The sequence below is a fragment of the Crocodylus siamensis genome, chromosome 10 (assembly GCF_052110815.1).
Source record: "Crocodylus siamensis isolate JL-2025a chromosome 10, ASM5211081v1, whole genome shotgun sequence".
In the NCBI taxonomy this organism is placed as follows: Eukaryota; Metazoa; Chordata; order Crocodylia; family Crocodylidae; genus Crocodylus; species Crocodylus siamensis.
In genome coordinates, this window is record NC_143404.1 from 38,524,136 (window position 1) to 38,551,267 (window position 27,132).

Consider the following 27,132-nt stretch of genomic DNA (forward strand, 5'->3'; position numbering starts at 1 on the left):
AGGTATGGGGCAGCACTGACCTTGCAGAAATACAACAACCTGGGTGGAGGGGGGGGGTCCTACTATTGAAAGAGAAGACACGGAATGCTGTGGTTCAAAAAAACCCTCCCCTCCCAAGGCAGAGGGGGTTCATAGGTGCACCTGTCACCCTGCCTTAAATGTGGGAGAGAGACACATGATCCTGCAGGGAACTGGGCATTATGCACGATTAGTCGCTGGGTGTGCACAGTTCTGGCAACAGCCTGAGCTTCAGGGTTCTAGTTCTGATGCCCAGGACGTTCCACAGAAGAGTTAGGGGTGGTGGGAAGGGAACCAGATGGCCTAGAATGGGAGGTGTAGTGGAGGGTGTAGGGGCTGCACCAGCATGGAACTGCCCCACTGTAGAGGAAAGTGGCTCTGGTGGCTCCTGTTACCTGAATTGTTCCCATGGCAGCTGCTCTCAGACATCTGCCACAGTTCAACACCTTGAGACACTTCACAGCCTCCTACATCAAAAGCTGCCTCAGCTTCAGCAGTGGAGAAGAACTGCAGGACTGTCTTCAGCAGGTTGGGTCCTGCCACAGCAGCACAAAGTGCCTGTGGGTGAGAGATGTCATAGGCAGCTGTGGTTTCTCAGCCATGTGGGAACTTATTGTCCCTGGGCCCTGCAGCCACTGAACTGTGCTAACTTGGGGGCTTGTAAAGGGAGGCACAACAACTTGCCACATGTCTGTCCTGCTATGCAGCTTCCTGGTACATCACTGATTATCTGGAGGAGACCAGTGAGTGTGCATATATGGGATGCATTATCCTCTACACTGTTAAAGGTACTTGAGATACAAGTGCTTTTACAGGAACAATCAGGGTTAGAATGAAGGACTTGCAGTACTCTCTGAAGGGTTTGCCCAATGCCCCCAAAGCTTGCATGTGCCCATTCACCTGGGTTCATGTTTGCCTTTGTGTGCCAGCCCAGACCAGCACTCACCTGCAGCAACTCCTCCTGGGTGCTGTAGCTGGGGTGTTGGAGGCGATATCGCCCATCCCGATATTTACAAGTGATGAATTCCCGTCTCTGCTCTGCACTGGCATCTGAGTAAAGGACCTCAGAGGGTGGGATGTGTGGGCTCCAGAATTGGTTGGCTCGCTCATTCCCCAGCACAATGAAGAGCTACAAGAACATTGTTGTCAAAAAGAGGGGGTGATCCATGAGCTAGCAAAGCAGAAGGACACCTCAAGCTTCTAGAGAGGGTATGGGGGTAACAGACAGAAATGGAGGAGGACCCAAGACTCTAGGTGAAACTCTGGGTTCTTGTTATGGCATCCCCAGAGAGATAAGCCCCTCAGACCTCTGGTTCTCTACTGATTCCCCTGAGCTGGCACTCTGACTGCACTATGTTTCTGTGATACTAGAAGCAGTCCCTTTGGACACAAGCGCTCTGGCCTCAGATCTCATACAGCCCAAATGGGCAGCACTGGGGAGCAAGACACTTCCTGTACCTGAACAATTTCATTGCTCCAGACACTGGTGTCAAGCTTCAGGCTCTGCACTTTGGAAATGTTGGAGCCCAGACCCCGGTGCTGACCTGTTGGGAGCAGCAACGACTGTGTGAATACATGACCACTTTCCCCAGTCTGTCCAGTCAGATACCCACAACTCAACCTACCTGCCATCAACTGGCTGATCAGCCAACCCAGCCATTTTCCTTTCCCTTCCCTCGGTCTACATGATTTTAATGACTTGTAGCCAAGTAGCCAAGCTGCTAATTTAGTCACCCAGCCATCCCACCCACTGCCCCACTCAGGAACAGTGTCCCCCAGCCTCTCCTGTCTACCTGCCTGCAGGAATGAAGGAAATATACTGGCCTGCACACTGCTTGCAGATCACCACACATAAGTTGATGGATGCCCAGTCAGGGCTCATGGCCCTGCAATCAGCACAGAACTTGTTGGCTTTGTTGGACCAGATCTTTTCAGCCACCTCATAGTCATAGAGTGTCTCTGCAATGGCATCCTGCAGGGCTTCCATCCACTCCCGTTTCTCCCGCTCTGATTCAGCTGTGAAACTGGGGGGCACAAGCACATCTGGCAAACACTGAGTTTCCTGGATTCTTCCCCAGTCACCTCAGTTACCCAGAACCCCAAATGTACCAGTCCCTGAGTTGTGCTAGGATCCCACACAGTGCCCCCAAAACACAGCAGGTTTCTCTAGAGCAGGGATGGACAAAATACAGCCCATGGGCCAGATTCAACCCACCAATGGATTTTGTCTAGTCTGTAGCAGGTCCCTTGGTCCTGCCAGGCCCAGGCATGGGGGCGCAGCCTGAGCCATGGTGTGTGCGATCGGGCCCACTGCCCCAGGCATGAAGTGGGGCTGGGGTGACATGGCAGCCAGACTCCATTTTCCAGTAGCCCTGGTGGAAACGCTGCTGCAATTGCCAATTCTGGCTCTGCTGTCCAGGAACCTGGGCCCATCTGCACTGCACCAACTGCTGGGAGGGCAGGAACACACAGGCAGGACACTCAGCTGGGTAGCTGGGGTGGGGCTGTGGGCAGGCAGGGAGCAGCACCCAGGAGTGAGATGAGTGGGAGAGGCCAGGGAGACCCTCGGATCTTGGAGCAGTGACAGTGGGGCTTGGGCCAGGGCTGGGGCCCAGCCACGATCTGCCACCTGCATGCCCTGCAATGGCCGTGGGTTCCATGGATATGAGTGTGTGTGGAGCAGACCATGGCTCTGCCCCAGCCCCGGATCCACGCTGTGATCACCCCAAGATCCCAACCCTGGACACCGCTTCTGCCTGGCCATGACCCCATCCCATCCATCCAGCTACACACCCTGCCTGTGTGGCTCCCGGCTGTTTCTCCATGGAGACCTCTAGATCAGGGGGTAGTAATAGGACAGGGCCAGGCCTGAGGCAGAGCCCTGCTTCTGTGGGTAGGGACATACAGGGAGCAAACAGTTGCTCTGCCTGGCCCCATGCTGTCACCCCCATGATCCTGGGTTGTCCATAGAAACTAGCCAGGAGCTGCATGGGCAGGATGTGAAGCCAAGCGGACAAGATGGGGCCGTGGCTGGGCAAGGAGACGCATCCGGGGCCAGGTCTGGCATCTTGGGGTGGTGACAGCATAGGGCTGGGGCCTGAGGCCCAGGATCCAAGGTACAGCTGCGATCCGTTCCCTACATGACCCTACCTGCAGCAGGGGCATGCAGGCAGCAGATCATGGCTTTGCTCCAGCCACAACTCTGCATTGTCTCTGCCCTGTGACTTCACTCCATTATCCTAGCCTTGCCAGCCCACCCTACTCCCAAACACTGCTCCACACCTGCCCACAGCCCCATCCCACATAGGGAGTTACGATGAGCTGTTGCAAAGGTGGGGAGGGGAGGGAGTGCTAATCCAGTCCACAACAGCTCATTAAAACGCCCCTAGAGGCCCGCAGGCCCAAATAATTACCCACTCCTGCTCTAGAAACAAGCCAAACCCCAGGACTGCATCTCCTAGTTACCTGAATATCTTGAATGGGGTGATGAGCTCAAAGCTACGATGCTTGGCCTCACGGATAGTAGCACCACGCAGCTCAATCAAGCAGATGCCAATACCCATTTTAAAGAACTGCAAACAGAGATGGATATAGTGAGGGGGTGGTGGTCAGCAATAGTCTTGCAGAGTTATGCCTAGGTCCACAGCAGGCACAGAGCTCTTTACATTTCTCTGCAGAGCAGTCCAATGGCCAAGACAGATACCAGTGAACCCAGGGTGGCAGGCAGGGAACTGCAGAGGGTAGTGCCCACAAGCAGGTGCTTCTCTACATGGAGAGCATTTATGGAACTGTTAGAACCACATATATTTGTGCCTGGGGGTAGGTCAAAAATGGGCTACCCATGCCAGGAACCACCCATGGCTTGCAAGGGCAGCCTCCATGCTGTGTCTTGCTTCTCTCTGGACCCAATGTCCACCTCAGGCTCCTCTCACAGAGTGGGGAGTCAATTTGTGAGTTCAGGTAATAGCCACCAGTATACCATGGCAAGGAGGATCTCTTGAGCATATACTGACAACATTTAATAGAAGCAGGATGATGGCTGCCATGTTTCCCCTGCTTTACCTGTGGCAGGTTAGAGTTTTAGCTCTGTGTTGTGTCAGGGTTGAGAGTAATTTTATGTAGAGTTTAGATTATGGTTTGTATGGGATGGTTTGGATAAGGATGATCCTGCCTCAGGCAGGGGGTTGGACTAGATGACCTCTGGAGGTCCCCTCCAGCTTTACTTCTCTATGATTTTATGAATGGCCTCATGGAAGTGACAAAGCATGGAAATGGAATTCTAGTTTCCCAGGCCCTGCACATGTCCACACTGCAGTCTTTTCATTGTCTCTAGCCTCTCTAGCCTGGGTGATCCTGCTTCCACTAGCTGGTATGAAGGGCCAAGGCACACAGGCTCCCAAAAATATCTCCACTCCTAGACAGAGGCCTCAGCTTAGTGTCCCTCTTGCTAACTCCTGAGTGAGGCCCAGGAACAGCTAGAAGGAGGACTTCAGACTCACCCTTAGGTGAAGTAGACCCCAGGACACCTGCATCAAGAAACACCCCACACTTCCCCAAGGCACTTGGGCTGCCGCACTCACTTGTTCACTCTTGTACAGCCACATCTCAGCCAGGCTGAGAACTGCAAACACCTTAGACTTGTGACCCTTGAACTCCAGACAGCCGGACTTCTGCCAGTGACTGTTGCTGGTGTGACGAGGCCGGGGGCTGACCTGCCGCTGCTCTGCCACTTTCTTCTGCATGGTGGAGCACCACTTGTTCCGCTGAGCTGTGGAAGCAGCAGGGCAGGGGAAGCCAAAAGAAAGAGGTAAGTGAATGTGGAACTGGGGAGAACTGGAGACACTGAGTGTTGCAGCACAGGCCAATTTATCCCACATTGGGAAAAGCCAGATCTTCATGTGTTGAACTCAACCAGAAGTTAGGGTCTTTCTATCTCAACCAGCTGTGTAACATAGACCTGACTGGCAGCCCCATGTGTAGTGGGCCATAACAAAAGGGTAGCGGCACCTGGGACAGAGCTGTAGAGAGCTTCTCCTCAACATACATGGGGAAGAGATGCCTGTCACTGCAGCAAGAGACATACTGCAGTGCTGGGGATGCAGGAGTGGCTGTGGGCCAGCAAAGAGAAATATCACTGGACCATAGAGTGCATGGAGAAGTGGTGACTGAGGGAAGTTCCCACGGGAGAGAGGGAGTGATACGACTGAGGTGAGGAAGTTATGGAGGGAGGACTCTAGAGGAGCTTGGTTCAGGGGTCTGGTAAGGGGGGCATGGGCTTGACAGCAAAGGAAAAAGCTATGACTGGAATTTCTGGCTGGGGTAGGGAATGGGAGGTTGTGCTTGTAGGTTCTGGATAGGATAGGCAAAAGGGAGGGCTGTGCCTGTGGTTTATAGCTGAAAGAAATAGGAGCTGGAGACTAGAGAAAGTGACTTGGGAGGGGAGGTCTGGGGCTGGGGGTTCTGACTGGGGAGGAGATGGCTGTGAATGGGGGAGTTATGGTTGGGGGTTTCTCTCACCCTCATTCTCAGCTCTGAAGACAAAGATCCTGTGGCTGGTGACAACTTGGAACTTGTTCTCCTTGGTAGAGCGTGCCATCTCGATGACGGAGAGTGGGATCACCCCCTTAGGGTATGGGTCCTGGAATGGGTCCAAGAGGGAGGTTGTACACCAGAACCCTGTTCTGTGATTCCCTGTATGGGGTCCCACTGTTCTGACTGGTAGAGTGTCCCCTTCGGAGAGGGCACTGGGTATTTAGCTCAGCAAATTTCCACAATGAATTTTATCAATATTCACTTGCCTGTATCTGACTCTTCACTAACTCATCCTTTTAAGGCAGGAGCAGGAAAAGCTACTGGTAAGCCTAAACTAAAGCAAAGATGGATAGAGACCTGCCAAAGGTCATGCAGTGAGTGGCAGGGCTGAGATGAGAGCTTGACCATGTCCTAGCTCAAAGTCCCTGCTCAGAGCAGCTTGTTTCATAGACGTCAGGAGGTCAAATCTACTCCAAACAGCTGTTCAAGGACATAGCATCTCTATCTAAACCATCCTAGACAAGTGTTTGTCTAACTTGCTTTTAAAATCTTTGTGAACAACTTTCATACACAGCTACCAGGCACAATGCCCCAAACAGCAAAAACACCTTTTAACTTGCCACAGGCAAAGCAGGGCGAATGAGAGCACTGTCAATGTTCTACCACTGCAAGGACAGGAAATAGTTTATTAAAACACACTCCAGAGATCCAAGGAAGAGGACTATGCCCCCTGCTACAGAGGAAGGCAAATCCCGCCACAGTCCATATTGATCAGACAGTGGGGTAAAGTTCCTCTGTGATCCCAAATCAGTCTGACCCTGAGCAGAACAAGACCTTCTATCCAGGAAAATCTGGGCGTTTTAAGTCCCAGCAGGAGTATCAGTACACCTGCCAAAATCCCTAGCTTTGGCGGTGGCCAGCACCTAATGATTCTGAGAAAGGTGAGCCCCCTCTCCCTCCCCAGACACAAGTAGCAAACAGGAGGGGGAAAAATACTTCCTTGCTCCCCAGAAGCATGGGATAACTACCCACCCTCCAGTTTGCACTGCAACCAGGAGGCCACAAACACAACTCTACTCATCACACACACTTACTAAACTGCCAGAACTTCCTTATCTATCATCCTATTCCCTCCATAAACATTCCCTTTAATCTTTCATAACCAAGATAGTTGTGGTGCTCTATTTCATTCAAGTACACTGTACTTCATGTGCCGTCATCCAGACAGCTTGTTCCTTTCTCAGAGGAGACCAAACCTGTTTGCCATGATTTATTCTCAGCAAATCCATGGTGGCTGCTTGTGAGCAGCTTTTCCTCCTCCAGGTGTTCGCAGACTGACTTTATAATTTGCTTCAGTAACTTCCTGGGTATTGAGGCCACGCTGACTAACCCATAATTTTCTGGGTCCTCCTTTTTGCCTTTTTTAAAGAGGGGCACTATGCTGGCCCTTTTCCTGTCCTTTGGAACCTTACCTGTCTCCCATGCCTTGGTAAACAGTATTGCTAAGGACTCCAAGATCCTTTGTGTCAGCTCCTTCAGCAACCTGCTTACTTAAATTAATTTTAAAAAAAATCAAACACTCTGACTGTCTTTGTCATTATCATGACTGTCAGACTTTTCCTTTACTTAGCTATATAATCTTTATTTGCTGTCTGGTTGCAGCTTATTGTTTCATAAGGATTGAGGCAAAGTAGCTGTTGAGTAGGTCTGTCTTTGTGTCTTATGTTAGGAGCTCATCCTGGCTATTTAGCAATAGACCCACAGCTTCCTTTGTCCTTTTTTTGATCAACATAAGTCTCACACCCAAACTAGAGATTGAATTGCAGTCTCACACCCAAATTAGATGTAGCCATGCCACTATACTGGCATTAAAATCACAGGAAAGTTGACAGGGGCAACTCTCATGTTAAAAGGCAAATTCAGCATTCTGTGTGCTGTGCAAATAGGCCCCATTTGGTACTGTTTGGTACTTCGCATTTGTAAAAAGGCATGGGAGGCTGGTGAATAGGATCCAAAGTGTTGCTGCACTCTGAACAGTGGCTGGATATATAGATACAGCTCCTCTTTACTATGCATGTCAGGGCTGATTTCTGAACCAGCACAGCTAGGGGGGCAATCATGTGCTGTGCATAAAACTAAAAAATCATAGTGAACTGCATACAGTGCCACCTGTGTGACTCCCTTTAATGTGAAGACTGACGGCCAGGTCACTGGACCCTCAATGTATTACCTATACTATTAGGCCTGACAAGAGAGGATGTGTAAATGGAAAGTTTGACTCGCACTACAAAGTGCACTGAGACCGAGAGTGAGAAAAACTCTTTGCACATACACACAGCTCATCAAGAGACAAAAAGACTAAGGTAGCTGTTTGTTGACTACTTTCAGAGCTCAGACTCTGGCATATTCTTTGCACTGCAGTCTTCAGTAATGTGGTCACAGACTGCTTGTTGCAGGATGAGGGCACATGGGGAAGTAGCACCTCCAAACACACATCAAACCCCTTCCTGCCTAGTTCTTAGACCTTTTCTTCTGTCACCTGCCAGCACTTTGATGAAAAGTTTGGAGGAATAAATGTTGGAAAATAGTCCGGGATCCTAGTGATACCACTTGTTTGGCCCCATCACTCTCTCTGAGTACCTATCCCCATTAGATACCTTAAGGGCTACATCCCCGGCCTCCAATCACCCCCTGCCACACCCATGCCTAACAGGTATTATAGTTCAATTATTCTGTGTCCTCATCTAGGGACAAGATATTCTTGGCTTCCACCTCCTTTGCTCTCTGCCCTATCCATTTCCATTTTGTTCAGGGCTACCTCTCTGCCTAGCTCTGGGTTCAATTTCTGCCTCCCACTATGCAGCATCATCCTGCCCCAGGCTCAGTCTCTGCCCAACTCCAGGTGGAGTTTCTGCCACTGCCAGGACCTTCATACCACCCCAAGCAGTCCTACCCAAACCACTGGTTTCACCAAACAGAAAATCAGGCATGCACCTCAACTAAACATACCCCACCCTGGATAAAAGGTATAAATATCACTTTAATCTGAACAGGCCTGCTCAAACGCACAAAAAGCAGAAGAGAACTGAGCTGTATCTTTCACCAGGTTAAATCCCTTTGGATCTGGATAAACAAAATTTCTTTTGGGCAGCCCTGCTGGGAGCCTTTCCCTGCCTGGCTTTCAAGGGTCCAATTTCCCTTCCAGGACTTCCTAATGATCAGTCTTTTTTTGAGGAAGGGTGCTTGGCTCACCGAAAGGCTTCCTCCAGCTGCTGCTTCTTTCCTCAAACTCTGATTCCTGCTTATGCTTCTAAGCCTGCCCTTATCTAGCATTCCTCTTATCACCTGCATCACGTAACTCACTGGCCCCAGGTGTTAGGCTCTTTTGCTTGCATTGATCAACTGCCTCTTCCTTTTGGGACTGCCTAATCCCTAACTGGCAGCTCTCATTTCTGTGGCTTGTTTACTCAAACATCAGCTGTTCTGACAAGCATGCTTCTGCTGCCGAACAGGAGTCCCTGGCTTCTTTTTACACTGCTTCTCAAACAAAATACCCTGAAGGTGGAGCAGTATTTTGACAGTCTCATGTGAAGATGCCTCTGGCTATGTGACAGCTCTGGCCGTGCCTGGGGTGCTGCCTTCCCAGGTTCAGGCCACCTAAGTGTTAGGAGGTGTGTGCCTGCTGGGTACTTAACTATAGATAACTACACTATCTTATGTCTGTGAAAGGGGGAAGAGTCCTATGGTGCCCAGGAGAGGAGCCCTCCTCTAACACGCTGTGTCTTTCACAGCCTCCATGTGTCACTAGGTGTGCAGGACCTCATGTCAGCCCTACCTTTCCTCTGACAGAGCTGCAGAGGCACAGAATATTCCAAACAGTGCTGCATATCACAGAGAATGCAACATCGGGGTCCCGACTTCTGCAGATCAGACCCAGCCCCCCAAGAAAGCTCCTAGGCCCATCCAACTAAACCTTCTCCCTGATGCTGTTCAAAAGGTTGCCAAGATAGTTTTTTACTGGAAGAAATATCTCTTTTTCACCTCCTAAAACTCAAAATGCTGAGTCTGTTTTGCTCATGCCTTTAAAAGTCCTCTTGGGCAGAGAGTACATCTGGTCACTCCAGCCTAAGGGAGGCAGCATTTTGACAGGTAACAGACAACAAAAATGAGAGGATACAATGGAAAACCTTGTGCACCCTCACTTGGGGGTGGAAGGGGAGGGGCTCTTGCTCCTGTTAAGTGAAAACCTTCACTGAAAGAACCAACTCCATCCTGTCCCCCAACCTTTTCTCTTTGTCCATGTGTCCCTACTCACCCTATCTTTGCCTAAGCCTCCAGTACAGTGGCCGGTAGCTGATTGGGCCCAGACTGTGCCTCGTGCTTGCTCCTGCACTCACCTTCTCACTGTTGAAATACATGAGGTTTTTCCCATCAAATCGGACGTAGCGCCTCTGGAAAACATAATTCCTATGGAAAGGACAGCAGAAGAGAAACTGTTGTTAATAGAAACCTGACAGTCCTGACTCAGTGGTGACCCCTACACCAGCTAGAGCCCAACGCAAAAATGGGGGACAGGGAGCCAGATTAAGGGTTCTCAATGGAAGGAACTGAACAAGGAAGTAAGAACAAATAGTAGGGTCAGACTGGGTAGGTGACACCCAAAAACACAAAGCCTCTCAGTGGCAGATCTTATTTGGGATAGCTGCCACATTTCACACAGGGCAGCAGTTTCTTGCTCTGTACAAAATGTGCCAGGATATGCCAACTCCTGGTACATATATGCCAGGATATGCAACTGCAGCTGAACAGCAAACCAAGTGCGTCTTCTAGAAGCCTCCTGCAGGTGGCCATGCTGGAATGAACAATGGCATCCATGCTCCCAGGAGTATGGACAAAACCAGTGTCAACCTAAACCTGCTTACCTGACATTACTGTACGTGGCTTTACCTCCACAGAGAAAACCATACTTCTAACTACCACCCAGATGGGCATGCATAAAACCCTACCTTCAGGCAGGCACTTACCCCTGTGGGGAGAGCTTGTCCAGCCACCCACTGAGCATGTTAGGTGGTTTCTCAGACAGTGAGGTGTAGCTGGCATATGGGGAGATTGTCAAATCATCCAAGACCTCATCTGGGTACAGGTGCAGTGGGAGGCTGAACTGGGAGCCCTCAGCCTGAGGAGCCTCCACAGTGGAGTAGCCCTCTGTGTCATTCTGGATGATCCGATTAATCAGCTGGGCTCGGCTCTTCTCATCCTCACTTCTCCCCTCACTGCTGTACTCACTGTTTCTCCTGTGGAAGATGGGGACATGGTTAGAGAACACGACCTGGCTGCTGCTCCTCTCCAAATAGCTGATGCTACTGGGGATCTGGCTAGCCTCCCCAGCAGCTGAGACATGACCTCAACCAGCAGGAACAAGATAGTGATCTCTCAGTTTCATCCACACAACCATCAGCACCGCCCCCCCTCGAGTAAGCCTCCTCAGCCAGACCCTGGCTGCACCCCATGCTTTATGGAATCCTCAATGAAGACTGATTCTTTTCTAGTATAGCAGGAAGGAGCACTTATGCTGGATTCAGGAGGATGTGGGAATGGGTACAGGGAGGGCAAAAATCCCAGAGAATTCCAACCCAAGACAAGATGAAAGGAGAGGCACTGGTTTAAAAATTTCAGCAACAGCTAGCTGTATCTGGGCTAGTCCAGTCCAAACTGCTGAACCCAGAGACTGTAGAGCAGGGCCTGTGCTCTCCAAGTAAGAGCAGTATAGAGGGAGCTACTGTAGACCCAGCAGCACATTGCACAGATGGGATTACCATAGGGCAGGGAGGGAGGTTGGGCAGGGTGCTAATCCCTTAGAACCTGGAGATCAGGGAGTGGGCAGACCATTTCTACCAGACCAGAGAGAGCAATGAGGGGATCAAGCCCCCCTTACCAAACTGAGATGGAGTACTGGAAGCAGGACCCCTCTGTTCCAGGCTGGTACAGGTATTTGGGGGGCACCGCTGGCTGGGCAACTTTCCCAGGTTGTGACTTAAGTTACTGCTGAGTGAAGGCTCCCACCCCATTCTGGTTTGTTATCAGGTACAGGCTGCCTAGAAGCTATACTGAAATTGTTCTCTCCAAATATTAAAATAACACTTTGTTTGAAATGGGTGAGTGCCCCCTGCTTCTTCCTATATGGTGTTCTTGATGGTCTTGTTAGATTTTATCTTCCAAAGGAGGGAGTAGATCCACAGTCATTCCTGAATCTATTAAAGCTTGGTTAGCTCCTATTTCAGCATATGGGCAATATCACCTCTACTGAAAGTGAAACTGTTGATGTCTTAATGAACTTGCTGACCTGACAGAATCTGTTCACTAAGAACTCCTGAGCAGACTCTGAAGTTTTCCTTGTTACACACTATGTTCAGCTCAGAGCCTGTGGTTCCAAAGCGCAGGCTCCTACTTCCTGAACTGACAGAAGGTCTTTGCCAGTTAGCGGTTAGCTATACAGAGCTGATGACACACAAGCGAGTGTCACTGACTCCATCTAGCACTAGTCAGTTCATTACCAGCAAACATTTGTGGTCATATATACAGTCATTGCTTACATGTAATATGCATAAGATGGGACTACTTTGGTATCAGAAGATGTGACAAAGCATTTACATTTTGCTCTTATGATTAAGTTGATGGAGCTCTTTGATCTTGGTACTTTCCTCCATTTCTCCACATTTCAAAACAACCATCCAGACACCAAGACAGACTGTGTCAGTTGTGACCGTGAATCTGCCAATGATGCTACACACCAGACAGTGATCCGACCAAGTCCGTTGCAAATGCTGTTATTAGTCATGCTAGCATCTCAGACAGTGCTAATGTAGATAGATTAAAATTTCACTCCTGTGCAGACAGCCAGCACAAAGATGATTTATGTGAAACTGAAGTGGTACCAAGACTTTGGGTTGGCACTATGCTCAGGGAAGTAAAAGGTTCTGAGCTACAAAGGTAGAGCGCAAGAAATGAATTGTTACAAAAGTCTAGATATCTGGTTTGGCAGGGCACTTGGGGTGCCTTCCACTTTAAGAGATCAGCAGCCTGTGAAGCTGCCAGTGGGTGGGGGCCAGGACTGGTTGGGAATCAGCTGACTCAGGGAGCTGGCAGGTGAGGCTGAGTCTGAGAGAAGGAGTCACCTGACTCAGAAGGGAGTCATTTGATTTAGGAGGAGGGCTGGCTTAGAGCAGGTATAAGCCTGCCAGGAAGATCTGGAGCCTGCTGAGAGAACACCACTTAGCAGAAAGACTGCTGCTCTAGAGCACCACCACAGAGAGGACAGCTGAAGCAGTCTGGAGGTTTGGGTAGGAACTAAGGGCCTGGAGGAAGTTCCTAGGGACCCAGAGTGGAGGTCTGGGTGAACCTGGAGCAAGGGGCTCAGCACACAAGACCTATTGTGGGGTCCAGAGAGAGAGGAGCACTGTGCATAAGACCCATTGTGGGGCCCAAGTCAGCCCAGAGACAGGGACTGAGAGCCTAAGAGACCTGCTAAAGAGCCTGAAAGAGGACCTGGGAATGAGTGTGGGCTGGTAGGCTGCAGAACTAACCCTGATAGAAGCTTGCTGGCCTGTTAGTGGGGCCAGGGGCCAGAGAGGGACTGGAGGTGGCCACAGTGGGAGACTCAGGGGACCAGAAAGGAGCCTGGATTTCTCAACTGGTGCAGAGGGAGCCAGGGCCTAGGAGAGGCCATGGTCAGCAAGGACCATTGCCAAAGAAGACGGGGATCCAGGGCATGCAGCCCAGAATGAAGATGGCTAAGCCCGAGCTATCTGAAGAGTAGGAGGACCCAGGAGAAAGGTGGTGGAAAGAGTGATTCAGAGAATCTCACTGGCCTGTTAACAGGGCCAGGGTCCAGAGGGGGACTGAAGGCTGGAAGTGGCCCCAGAGGGAGACTTCCAGAGCCAGAGAGGGACCTGGAGTTCTGAAATGGTCTGAGGCAGGGCCAGGGCCTAGAAGAGGCTGAAGGTATGGGTATGGCCACAGCCAGAGAGCAAGGGGTCAGAAAAACTGAGGCCCAGAATAAGGATGGCTGGGACAGGGCCACTGGATGTAGAGGAGAGTCTAAGATAGTGCCGAGCCCAGAGGTAGGAAAGCCAGGACCAGAGGTAGCCTGTATGATCAGGGACTTGCAAGACAAGCCATACGAGGACAGGCTGAGAGACTTGGGTCTCTTCAGCCTACAGAAGAGAAAGCTGAGGGAGGACTTAGTAGTGGATTACCACTACATCAGGGGAGTACATCAAGAACTCAGTGAACAACTGTTCCCCAGGGCACCCCTGGGGAAGACCAGGAGCAAGAGATACAAACTCCTGGAAGGCTGCTTTGGGCTCAATTGCAGGAGAAACTCCTTCACAGTCAGGGTGTCCAGATTGTGAAATAAACTCCCTCCAGTGGTGGTGCAGTCACCTCTCCTGAAAGTCTTCAAAAGGAGACTGGACAGTCATCTGGCTAGGGTCACTTGACCCCAGTTGTCTTTTCCTGCCTAGTGCAGGGGGACTGGACTTGATGATCTACAAGGTTCCTTCCAGCCCCTAACAATCTATGAATCTAGGGCTGGAAGGGACCTCACAAGATCATCTAGTCCAGCCCCACATCCAAAGGGCAGGAAGTCAGCTGGGGTCATAAGATCCTAGCAACATAAGCATCCAATTTTCTCTTGAAGGTGTTCAATGTAGGTGCTCGAACCACCTCTGATGGCAGCCTATTCCAGACCTTGGGGGCTCAGACAGTAAAGAAATTCTTCCTTATGTCCAGCCTGAAATGGTCTTGCAGTACTTTATAACCGTTCAACCCCGTCACCCCTTGGGGCGCTCTGGTGAACAAACGTTCCCTCGGATCCTGGTCACCCTTGATAAACTTATAGGTGGCCATCAGATCACCCCTGAGCCTGTGCTTTTCCAGGCTAAAGAGCCCCATGGCTCTCAGCCTGTCATCATAAGGTCTGTTTTCCTGACCTCTGATCATGCGTGTGGCTCTTCTTTGGACTCTCTCAAGCTTCTCCATATCCTTTGTGAATTGTGGGGCCCAAAACTGGATGCAGTACTCCAGCTGCGGCCTCACCAAGGCTGAGTACAAGGGGAGAATGACGTTCTGGGATTTGGTTGAGAAGCATCTATGGATGCAAGCAAGTGTTTTGGTCACTTTACTAGCCACAGCATCGCACTGAAGGCTCATGTTCATCTTGTGGTCAATGATGACCCCCAAGTCTCTTTCTTCCGTAGTGCTAGCCAGTGTAGCACTGCCAAGTCTATAAGGATGATGCAGGTTTTTCTTCCCAAGGTGAAGAACCTTGCATTTTTCAGTGTTAAACACCATCAGATTCTCATCCACCTATTTGCTGAGCCTGTCCAGGTCAGCCTGGATTGCCCTCCTGTCTTCAGGTGTGGATGCTTTGCCCCAAAGTTTGGTGTTATTGGCAAACTTGGCCAGTCCGCTTCTGACTCCAATGTCCACATCATTAATGAAGATGTTGAACAATATGGGTCCAAGGACAAAGCCTTGGGGGACCCCACTGGCCACAGGGCACCATGACGATTGACTTCTATCAACCACTACCCTCTGGGTCCGACCCCAGAGCCAATTTCCCAGCCAGGGGATCGTGGTGGACCCAAGGCCACAATTGGCCAGTTTTGCCAAGAGGTGATCATGGGATACCAGATTGAAGGCTTTTTTGAAGTCAAGATATATGACATCAATCTCTTCTGTGTCCAGGTGATAGGTCACCTGGTCATAAAAGGAAATGAGATTGGTCAAGCAAGACTTACCTGCAACAAACCCATGCTGGCTATCCTTCAGGATGTTGGTGTCTGCCAGTCCATTAAGGATGGCCTCTTTAATAAACTTTTCTAAGACCTTCCCCGGGATAGAGGTCAGGCTGATGGGCCTATAGTTTAACCAGAGCACCAGGAGTTCTCAAAGATCAGTGCCAGAGGCGGGGCTATGATGCTTGCCAGGTCCTTGAGTACCCTGGGGTGTAGGTTGTCAAGGCCAGCTGACTTGAAGGTATCCATCCTCTCAAGGTGTTCCTTCACGAGGTCAGCATTGATGGAGGACAGGGGATCTCCCTCACCTGGATCTCCCTGTCCTGTAGTGGGTATGGGCGTCCCATGGGACTGATGAAAGACAGATGCAAAGTACCCATTTAATAGGTTGGCTTTTTCCTGGGCATCAGTTGTCAGTTGTTACAACTCTATCATTTTGTGCAGGTTGAAAGGTAAGAAATTCAGTTCTAATAACTGGAAAGAGGCAGGAGACTACCATTAAATGCAAAAAGCCATTATTCTTGTCTAGCCCACACATGAGATTGTGACAAGTGTTAACTGTGTGGCCACCCTGTGGTACAGAAACTTCTGGGCAAAAAATGAAATCTGACACTTTTCTGCATGCTCCAGGATCCATTTTTAAACTATTTCAGTTCCTTAGCTAATTGAAGGATTAACTTGGAGACTCTTAGCTAATCTACTCTGTACTCAAAGAACAGGAGAAGAATATGCTGTAGTTTCCATATATAAGTGTCCGAGTCACTGACTACAGTGTGGAACTCAACTGTAACTATGGAGTTGCTGCCACCACCTCCACAATGCAGGCTGATCTGCTGTCAGCCTCCTGCCAACAGAGCTGGCATCTTCCTCTGGCAGATCCTCCACAAATAGGACATGTACAAGGCCTAAGTGTTTGTTGTCTGATGAAACCTTGGAGTGTCTGGCCAGCTGGAGGCCAGTGTGCCCTTCCGAACCCTCTGTGAGCACTGAATGACATTGATCTCTGAGCAATCTCAAATCAGTACCTTGCCTTGTTGGGAATGCTTCTCCTGAACGAAAGTGTCTGCGACATAGCAGACTTTCGTACCACCACCTTCTAGACCCAAACAAAATGCAAGGACAGAAGTGCATCCTGCTATGAGTGTCACAGAGCACTCCCCAGTGTCTGTCCCAGCTGCTCTTCCTGAGGCTGAGGCCTGGGTTCTCACTGCACTCCACAAGCACAGCTCCCTCACACCCAATTTGCCTTGCTTTCTTGGCCCAGTGGCAAACCCTTCTAGCCTAATCCCCAAAGCCTGGAAACCACAGTTGTATCTGCTTCTCCTGCACCCCTGGGTGACAAGAAGTTCTAAGAAGCATATATGGGAGCATAGGATGTGAGCAGTGGTACTTACCTTGGCCCTTCTTGCTTCAGATCTGGGAACTTCTGTGGCACCACTTTATATCCCTGCTCATTGGAAAGCCCAGTGCCCTGAAAAGAGACCCTAGGTGAGAAATCTGCATCTCAGTTCTTTCCCCTCTCCTCCCCACCCATTAATTTTCAAGGTCTCCTTAGCTTGCATTCTCCAGCACAACTGGATGTATGTCAGAAGCCACAGCCTAGCACACTACTCCAGTGATGACATTCTGCCTGAGGCCAAGATCTTACCAAAAGTACACTGCTTCACCCTGCTATCACAAGTGCAGCTCTCTAGCCTCTAGAAACAGGCAGAGGCGCCTGAGTGTGGACCTGTTCCTACATCCACCAGGATCCAGGTGGGAGCTGGCAAAAACATCCCCAGTCCCAACAGCCTGTGTGTGACCCCCACTCACCTTCTGCTCCTGGGCAGGGAAACTACGTACAAAGACAGACTCACAGTAGGGACTGATGGGCTCCTCAGTCAAGTCTGCGGGCAGAAAGATGGGAAGAAAAGTGATCAAGATCTGCACTTGAGCATGATAATAGCAACTTCCAGCCAGAGTCACAGAGCTGTGAGAGGAGGAACCCACCTCCTCTTGATCTCTCCTCAGTGGGTGGATGTAACTTTGGGAGGGGCACAGGCCAATACTCAGGAGAGAGGGTTTAGTGACACTGACTGCAGCAACTTTTACCTGGAAGAAAGTGTGTTTCATCTCACAGTCCCCCACTCTAGCCAGGACCATGGACCAGCACAGAAAGGCAGATCCCAAAACTAAGCAGGATGGATGCACCACTCACATGAAGTAATCTACTGCCAGGCTGGCCTGGGCATGTGCATGGGAATGATGACTGGCTAGGTCATGAGTCCAGAAATCACCTGGGGATAGACAGCAGCCATGGAAGGTGCCAAAAAAAGAGAGAAGGAGCTGGGGGGCTGGCAGCTGTCGTATTTGTGGGAGGGTATGAGTGTGAATTCACTCTGCCCGACACTGCCACTCTCCCCTGCATAAGTCCAGATCCACTCCAAACAACAGTGCTTCCATTCCCCATCCCCATATGGGCCTCAGTCTACCCATCCCAGACTGTCCCTATTCTTCATCCCCTTATGGTCTCCAATCCACCCCGTCCCACATTATCTCTGTATGGGCCCTCTTCCCTCCTCCTCTAGCAGTATTCGACTTCTGTCTCTCTGTGATGCCAACTCCCTTGCCTGGAAATGTCTATACTCCCTTCGTTTGTGCAGGTGGAAGAGTGGGGCCCTATGTTAAAGGGGCTGCACATGTGGGCAGGAACTCTCAGAACTCACCTGGTCTGCTGATGGGTCTCTGGGGGATGGGAGGCAGACTCAGATATGGCCATCTGGGAGACCTGCAGGAGCAAGCAGACAGGATACAGGCTGATGGAGCAGGGTTGCACTATGCAGCTTCTCCTTGTAGGGGACACTCACCCCAGGGTGATTTATCAGGGGTTTATACACCCAGCTAGGGTAACTTGCCTCTAAGAGGGGGTACAGCAGCGAAGTGACTGTAACAAACCCATGGGAATAGATGGTTTCAGTGTGGGGCATAGGAAGCTGTGCAGCATGAAGCAGAGTGCTCTGCTCTACCCATGGAGGTAGGAATGCCCTGGCTTGTGGGTCAGAGTCTCTGGTTTTGGGTGGTATAGCTGGACTCTTGAAAGACTAAACTGTCACCTTGAACTACTTGTCCCTCCCAAACTCCAGCTAGGCAGACTAGGCCGGGAGAAGCCTCCTGCCAGTGTGTGTGTGTGTGTGTGTGTGTGCGTGCGCGTGTGTGTGCGCGTGCGTGTGTGCGTGCGCATGCTGTATGCTGCATGTAGGAAGGCTGCTCCCCTCCCCAGTTCTGTGACACCTGGGGAGGGATGTGGGTAGGTGCTCTCTTTTTCATCATGATGATGGGTGAGCTGGTAGGCAGGAGGGCTCCTTCCCCACAACTGCAACAGGGCATCTGAAACCAGATGGGAGGGGTGGCAGGCAGAAGGTTAGTGCTATGGGCAGGCACTTTGGCCTGTACAAAGACCTCTTTCCAGGTGTGGCTTTCCTAGATCTTGGGTTTTTTGCTGTCTACCTGGATTCCTAGCACTGCTGGGATTTTCCCTCAATTCCCCCTCCAGGTCTGCTTCTAGCTGCTTCATTACCAGGCAGCACTTCTGAATCAACATCTCACCATCCCTATGCCTGAAGAAGGGTGTTTGTGCCCAAAAGCTTGTAAAGAACAATTTTTCCAACTATTTAGTTGGTCTAATAAGAGGTTTACCCAAAGAAGCTTGTTGGCGTATGTTCTTAGACCAACATGACTACAACCAACACCCCCATCTCATCATCCAGATCTTGCAGAGAAGCATCCCAGGGCCACCTGCCCTGGCCCACATCTCCCATACCCACCACTCCCCATCATTCCTCAGCCACAGCTACTTTGGTGTCAGGATAGTCCTGGGCTGTGAGGGTGGGCTCGATTGGAGCTCTACTGCTGAGTTTGCCTCAGACACTGTACTAATTTGGCAATAAGGTCTTTGAGAACCTCTTCTGATGGGCCACTGCTAAAATATGGGACATAACACAGCAAATGGGAGAACAGAAAGGATCCAAGAGAGTAGGGCAGAGAGCAGGCAGTGGGCAAATGCCAAGGGACACTGTAACCTCTGCTTGAAACAAAGGGGAGAGAGAAAAGCATTAAGCATACACAGTATGGAGTGCTCCCTAGCAAGCAGGAGAGGAGGGGGAGCAGCTTATGTGGCAGGGGACCATTAGGTCCCTGAAAACTCACATGCCCTACCTCACTTCACTTAAAGGCACATCAAAGAAAATTTCAAATGACTCCATTGGGAGTCCTCCCCTGGGTGGCATTCAGTGCTGTATTAAATTAAACTACCAGAGCATATGGATGTTTCAGCCAAGGTTACCAGAATGTCCACACCGCAACAGCCCCTTGATCTGCCCTATTTCCAAAGTGAATGCATAACAGCTTAACTTGTGTCCCCAAACAAACACTATGGCTTAGAGCCTAGCCTGTCCCAGGACAGTTCCTCTGCACCATGTGGCTTAGCCAAGTGGACTGGAGCCTGTTCTGTCCCAGCACAAGTGAAATGCACTGTGTAAACCAGGCATGATGTACTGAAAATGATCCCACCAGTCTTCTACACTGGATGACCCAGGGCAAGGGTCCTGAGCCAGCCTGTTCTGGGTAGTTACCTTTATGTTCTCTGACCCAGATGGAAGGTCCTCAATCCCTCTTCCCAGCACAGTCCATCTGAACTTTGCTCCTCCTCCACAGAGCCAGCAGTCCTTTTCATCCCAGTATGTCCCACTGTTCTTTGCAACCCAGCTACAGGGTTCTTAGCCCTCCTCATCTATACATGTCCCATCTGTCTAAGTAAGGCCCCCAGGATGCTGAGCCCTCTCAATTGAGGATGGCCATTCTGTTCTGTGTAACTTGACCATGAGGTCTGTAACCCTCCCCATCTCAGCATGGCCCCTGTCTTATCTGTCAACAATCAAGAGGGCCTTGAGCTTCTCCTTCTAACCATGACCACTCTGGCCTGTGTGACCTGGCCACAGGACTGCAAACCCTTCCTGTTCCAACACAGCCCTTCTGTGCTATGTGACCTGCCCATGGGAACTCTTCATCCCAGCCAGGCCCACTGTATTGTGTAAACTGACCATGGGGCACAGTACCCTCCCTCTTCCAGCATGCCCTCCTCCAATGCATGACTTGGCCACAAGACACAGTCCCCCTCCCTGCTTCCCCAACTAAGGTTAACGGTTTTGTGCTGCATGTCCCAGCCACAGGATTAGTGACCGCCCCAGCCTAACACAGACCCTTTGGGCTGTATGATCAGTTCACAGGCCTGTAGCTCCCTTTTCCCATATAGCCCCCCTCTGCATTGTGTGATCCTCTCAAAAGGCCTGAATCCCTGCTTATTTCAGACCATACCCACTGTGCTGTATGACCCCGTTTTGAAGCCCGTAGCTCCCATACCCATGTGCAGCCTCTTTGCACCGCTCAGCCATAGGACCCAGAGCTTTTACCCATCATGGTACACTGAATCTACACTCTGTGACCAGGTCCCATTCCTTTCTTGTTTTATCTCCATAATCTGCAACTTGGAACAATTCAACTACTGCCAACTTCATAGTGTAACCCAGGCAGAAGGGCCCTCGGGAACCCCTGGTCAGGTTCCAGAATGACCTCTGCACATGTTTTGGTGACAGTGCTCCCTGAGCAGTTCCAGCACATCCCCTCCCCAGCAAGTAACCCAATGTGAGAATCAGGGTTGTCCTGTCATTCAGCCATCAGGTGAGAGTGCTCCTAGCCTATCCCTTCCATGCTGCATGCTGTGCTGCAGGGTAGTCATAATTTCTGACTTCCCTAGGACCATGGGGTGCCAGGAAAAGGACTAATGGCTACGTCTGACCCATCTCCACATCTGTCTGTCCAACCCAGAGGGGAGGTCCTAAGAATCTCGGGACTAGAATGAGAAAAGACCTGGAGGTCCAATTGAGGACTGCTGGCTGACATTGTCCTTTGGAGCCAAGACCCTCTGAAAAGACCTGAGCAACGTCTTCTGGGAATTGGCTGGCTAGGGGAGGCTGCGATACTATGGGAAAGTAGACACTTACTCAGGCTTCTCAGATGATGGAGACACTTCCTCTGTGGCTGGGCCTGGTTGCTGTGTAGCAGTTTGGTTCTCCATGACTTCTTCACCTCCAGAACACCCAGCAGGCTCCAACCAAGGATTTAGCCCTTCATAGAGGACATTGGATACCATTTCCAGTCTGCTATGCACACGGGCTGGTTGGGAGGAGGCACTTAGACACAGCAAGGGATCTCCTTGTGTGCTGGTAGCAAGGGTGGCAGCAGCAGTCAGAGAGGGGCTGCCTGCAGGACAACTCTCTGTCAGGGTTGCTGGGCTAGACTCAATTAGCTGTGCCTTATGGCCAAGTCGCGGAGGGACAGAGGGGATGGGAGGAGAAGGATTTTCAGGCTCACCCTCATTAGCCAAACCCATCTCACTTAGCCCTGTCTGGTTTTCAGGGGTAGGCTCCAAAGCACTCTTCCTCACCCCTATAGAGGGTGCCACCACATCCTTTGAACTTTTTTCTCCTGTGTGACCCAGTTGCTCTGGGGTAAGCTCTGAATTTTTGAGATCTGTGGAAGTTTCCCCTGGCATAAACCCTTCCAATCTGACAAAAGAGCCAGGATTCCCATCAAAGCCAGGTTTATGTGTTGGCACTATTGACCGTGCCAGCGGCTTGGGCACTGGGTCCTGCTCTGACTTTGCTCCTGGGGATGGGCAGTAGAAGATAGTCCTGGGCTTGGGTACTGGTTTAGTGAGGGGTGGAACAGGCTCCTTCTCCATAGTTGGGTCTTGGCTGAGACCAGCGGAATGCTGTTTATTTCCAACCCTATCAACAGCTGCTCCAGAAGCTCTTTTAGCAATACTTGGACCATTTTTGGCTTCACCTATTTGGCACACTCTGGGTGCATCCAGGGGCTCTGTGTATGTATCAGGCTTGGCATGGGCATCTTCTGCCATGGGCCCAACTTTGCCTTCCACCAACACCTGTGTCTGCTGCACCAGATTCAGGATCCTCTTGCGGTGCCCAGTGGCAGTGATGCCAATCAGCTGCAAGTTCTCATTGTCCAGGAAGACAGCATCTCTGGCCACATAGTATCCATGTTTTTTAAAGACATCCTGGTATCTCTCCAGATGGATGATGGACAGCCAGTCAGCTATGTCAGAATCAGCACTGTACTGGGAGATCATGGCCCCAGGGACCCTCAGCCAGGATTGGAAGAATAGTCAAGCCATCATCTAAAGAAAGGGAAGAGAGTTTAAAGAACATCACATTACAAGGAGAGATTGAGGGCCCTGGATCTCTTTGGCCTCCGCAAGAGAAGGCTGAGATGTGATCTTGTGGCTGCCTACAAATTCATCAGGGGAGACAGCAAGGAATAGGAGATGCTGTTTACCAGGGCACCCCTTGGAGTAACTAGTAATAACAGTTACATACTGACAGAGCAGATTGAGGTTAGACATCAGGAAGAAATTCTTTACAGTAAGGATTGCCAAAATCTGGAATGGGCTTCCACGGGAGGTGGTGCTCTCCCCTACCTTGGGGGTCTTTAAGAAGAGACTAGACATACACCTGGCCGGGGTCAGTGTTGCCTGACCCCAGCACTCTTTTCTGCCCAGGGCAGGAGGCTGGACTTGATGATCTGCTAAGTTCCCTTCTGACTCAAACATCTATGATCTATAGTCTGTAGAAGACGGCAGCAAAGCCTCAGTGGGGACTGACAGCCAATGAACCAGCAAACCAAACACTTCTGAGGTCCTAACCCAAGACCTAAAGGGCCCCTAACTTCCAGACCAACTGGAAAAGAGAGTTGCTGAGGCCCACCCTCTTCGAGCTGAACTGAGGATGTGCCTTGGATCTCCCTGTCTGTCTTGCTGTCAGTCCCTGCCATGGAAGCCCTGGCTTACTTCTCCTGCAGGCACATCCTTGCAGGATGGTTTGAGCTTTCTAAGCAAGAGTTGTTTGCTCTCAAACCCAAACTTCTCCAAACCCTCCCCCAAGCCCTCAAATACTGAAACCACTTTCATTTGGGAGGTCATGACCCCTGCTGTGACAGGAACCATTCCTCCCTCAGGGGCTGGGAGGGTCTCACAAACATATAGCCCTCCCAGTCCCAGAGAGGCAGCCCATTAAGTCAGACACTGGGTCATTCCCAGCCGGACAAAAGACAGCCCTGTACACATATGTGCATGCCAGAAGGCTCCATCCCTGTAGGCAGGTTCTCAGGCAGGATCCCTGGCTCCTATTGCAATTTGTATTTGCTGTGAGAGAGAATAGCAAGCTGTTTGCTCTGCCCAGAATCTCAGTCCTGGTCACTGAGGGCGTGGGGGGGAGGAAGGGACGAGGACCTGCTGGGGAAAGCAGATAGCCATGGTGCAGCTGGGCCCCTCCCACAGGATGGTTCTCTGATGTTGGCCAGCTCAGGGAGGGCTCTGCTACCGGAAGGAGTGCGCCATCATCTCCCTAAGTGCTGGTGAGGGCATGGGAGAGGTCAACATGACTCACAGGCAAGTCCAGGGAGACAGCCCGCTTCACACAGCCCAGCTGGCCACATGCCATCTGGGCCTGACGGCTCCCAGCTATGCTGCCCCCATGTGGGGAATGATTACTCTGTTTCTGCGGGGCAGCTTCAAAGTTTTCTTAGCACTTGTATGAGGCAGATACCTTGGAACTGCAGACTCTTCAGGACAGGGACTGTTTTTCCCTTTGGGTCTTCGCAACATGCAGCATGCTGGAGTCCTGATTCTGCTTGGAACCTCTGTAATGTAAACCACAATGCCAATAATTGCTCTCCTCTCCTGTCTCAGAACAGTTTGCACAGCTTCCCCCGCTCCCTCCTATCCCTTTCAGCCGAAGACTGAGCTCTGCTCTCTGAAGCCTGGTGCATGGTGCTGTGAGATCCTTTTCCCATGAATCATGCTTCTCCACACTAAACCATCTGTGCTAACTCCACTGCCACTGGGTCTTTTTTCCAGTTCCTTCATTTCCCCCTATTGTTCAGTGCAGACTTCCTTCCTGCTGCTCATATTCTCCCACGCAGCCCTATCCCTCCTCCCAACAGGACCTACCTCGGCCTTGAAACGGGAACAGGAAGGACTCTGGCACTAAGTCTGTGTATATTGAGCACAAGTGTGTGTCTCAGTGTCACTGTGCCTGTGTGTGTGTTCATCTATATTTTGTGTGTATCTATGAAAGTACACTGCTATCTGTAATGTTTGTGATATCGTGTATGCACATACTGATGAGTGTTGAGTTTTTCATATTCTGTGGTTATCTGTATCAGTGCGTGGTGGGTGTGGATGGGTACTGGAAAATGATGTGTGAATGTGATTTTATTATGCTGGCAGCTGAAACAGCATGCAAACTGTGTGTGTGTATAGTTGTGTGCATGCACCATGTATGCTGTAGAGACTGTTTGACTGTGTAGAGATGTGTCTGGTATATCATGTATGAATCTCTAAATACGTTACACTGTTGTCTGTACCAGACTGCTGATGTGTGTTTGTGTGTGTGTGTGTGTGTGTGTGTGTGTGTGTACACTTGTAGAGGATATGCAAGACTGCATGTTGGTTACTGAGTATGTGTGTGTATGCATGTTGCACTGGTACCTGTGTCAGTGCAGAAGTGTGTGTGAGTGTGAGGCATGTGTGCTGAGCATGGAGGATAAATAAACCTTTCCAGAACCAATGGACTAAAAAGCCTGCTATGAGTTTGGAGACTTCTCCACATCACAGCAGAAGGCAGCAAGGGCCAGTTTCTAATCCAGCCATTAGCCATCTAAATGTGAATTCTTGGAAAAAATGGTAATTCAAAACATTAACCCTCCTTGCTGCTTCCTCTGCCTTATCATAAGGCTCAGATGATAGAGCGCTGCAAAAGTAGGTGCATTAGCGTTTTTCAGGGTGAAGTAGGATCGTGCTTAGACAACCTATCACGTGAAACAGAATCTGGTTCCAAGCGCCTGCCCTGAAAGCCACAGTTGTTTCTGTTGCTGTTCAGCCTCGGAAGAGTCACTCTGAGCCAGGGCTCAGGCTGCAGCAGCACTGAGCCTTCTGGACCTTCACTGCCAGCCCAGTGCAAAACCTGGTCCATGAAATGTGGCAGCCACAGGGGAGCAGGATCCCAGGGCACCCTGTGACAGCTGCTTTACAGTAACACCTTTGGTGCCTTAGCAGTGCTCCTCTCTTCCCTTTCAGGTTAAGACCAAGAGCCTCCAAGGCACCAGCTGCCTGCAGGCAGCCCTCAGCTAGGGGGGCAGGGCAGGGCAGAGGCCCCAGCCGCCGGGCCGGGGGTGCGGAGCGGCTCTGCTGGGGGCTTTGGGGGGGAGGCGGACGCGTGGCTGGGAGCCGGGCGAGCCGCCGCTGCCCTGCGCTGTCGGACACACGCAGGAAGTCCCTGCTGCAGCCGCTGGAGCGGGCACGGCGCGGGCGGCCGGACCCGGGCGGGCTGCACATCTGCCCCGGGGCCCAGCGATGCCCGCCCGGGCTCAGGGCAGGCACAGCAGCGTCGCGTGCGGCCCGGGCCCCGACGGGCCGGTCCTCCCCCGGCCTGGCACGGGGCGGGCTGGCACTCCCGCGCCGGGGCCGCCCCGCACCCCCTCACCTCTCGCCCCGCAGCGCCGCGGCCGGCCCCCGGCTCCCGCGGAGCGGCATCGCGGCCGCCCCTCTCCGGCCGTGCCGTGGGCGCGAGCTGCCCGCGCGCTCCGCCGCCGCTCTCCAGCGCTGTGCACCCGCGGCGGCGGCCCCCGCGCCTCCCCTGGCGGCCCCGCCCCGCCCCGGCCCCGCCCCTCCCGCCGCCGCGTCTGCAGCTGGTGCTCGGCAGTTGCCGGCCACCTCCAGCCCGTCCGGTGTCACTGCCCTACCCCGGCCTTTGCCTCCTCCAGGCAGGGCGTCCGTGAGCCCACCGCGCCTTCCGTCAGCCCCAGCTCCTGTTCCTGCGGTCCTCTGATCTTCCCCGGCCGGCTGCACCTCCGCCGCGCTCTAGCATGTCCCGTGCCCTTCTCTCTCGACTGTGGCTCCCTGCTGCTGCTGCTGGGGACATCTGACTGCACAGGCCCTGATCTGATGCAGTGCTGGCCGGGGAGCACAGAGGAAATGGGCCTACGGGCACTTCGCTCTGGTTTGGTCTGGCCAGTAGGGGGTTTGGCTGGAGCCAGAGAACCTGGGAGTCGCAGAAGGGGCACCGTTTGAAGGAGCGCAGGGCAAGCCCAAATGAAACCGTCGATGAATAAATGGCGTAGAAAGCCCTTCTTCGGGTCTAACTTCCTCCTTTGCTCCAGGAGTGCTTTTCCCACCAAGACCAAGTGGCAAAGCTAGTAGCTTCACCCTGAAGGGTCAGGACATAGGGACAGGGACTCCGGCTGGGTTCCTACTAAGTGGAGAGTTCTGCTGAATGCGAATGTCTTGCAGGTTTCACCCAGGCCTGGTGCCACAGTGGACTGGGGCAGCCAGCCCCCTGTCTCTGGAGCAGGGGGGGAGGGAAGCTTCCTTAGTGCTGTCTGGGGCAGAGGAATTTGCTCATGCTGTACAATGCTTACAGCACTTCCCCAAGCTGCATCTGCCAGGCCCTGAGCAAACACTGGCACTTTTGACTACCCTTTTATATGACACCAGGAGGCCAGCAGGGAGCCTGTCCAAGCAACACCTATCTACATGCTCTTTGTACAGTCCTGGATTCCATGGGAAGGAGAAAATGGGCAGATGACCTCTCTGCCCTCACGGCTGAAGAACTGATTAACTGAATTAACTGATTGCTTGCAGGGGAGCTGGGCCAGCAAGTGGCTTTGGTGC

The 27,132-nt window shown here is 51.6% G+C and overlaps 1 protein-coding gene across 6 annotated transcripts in view; it reads right to left on the reverse strand.

Moving 5' to 3' along the window:
* Positions 1 to 26,376, reverse strand: part of ARAP3 (ArfGAP with RhoGAP domain, ankyrin repeat and PH domain 3) — a 43,119-nt gene extending 16,743 nt beyond the window's left edge. For 5 of the 6 annotated variants that reach the window (XR_016444444.1, XM_090064720.1, XM_090064719.1 and 2 more), the window contains exons 1-15: positions 25,946 to 26,085; positions 24,008 to 24,101; positions 21,386 to 22,581; positions 18,053 to 18,114; positions 17,160 to 17,233; positions 16,742 to 16,818; positions 10,575 to 10,844; positions 9,948 to 10,017; positions 5,536 to 5,656; positions 4,599 to 4,786; positions 3,484 to 3,590; positions 1,843 to 2,042; positions 1,477 to 1,562; positions 965 to 1,147; positions 414 to 576 (exon numbers count right to left, since the gene is read on the reverse strand). Coding sequence is in view for 5 of the 6 variants with exons in the window: in XM_090064720.1 (XP_089920846.1) it covers positions 414 to 576; positions 965 to 1,147; positions 1,477 to 1,562; positions 1,843 to 2,042; positions 3,484 to 3,590; positions 4,599 to 4,786; positions 5,536 to 5,656; positions 9,948 to 10,017; positions 10,575 to 10,844; positions 16,742 to 16,818; positions 17,160 to 17,233; positions 18,053 to 18,114; positions 21,386 to 22,533 (2,749 nt within the window). In the remaining variant the exon portion in view is untranslated. Of the gene's footprint in view, positions 1 to 413; positions 577 to 964; positions 1,148 to 1,476; positions 1,563 to 1,842; positions 2,043 to 3,483; positions 3,591 to 4,598; positions 4,787 to 5,535; positions 5,657 to 9,947; positions 10,018 to 10,574; positions 10,845 to 16,741; positions 16,819 to 17,159; positions 17,234 to 18,052; positions 18,115 to 21,385; positions 22,582 to 24,007; positions 24,102 to 25,945; positions 26,086 to 26,204 lie in introns of those variants that run through there. The other variant, XM_090064718.1, reaches the window with a different exon arrangement.
* Between the last annotated feature and the right edge of the window lie 756 nt (positions 26,377 to 27,132).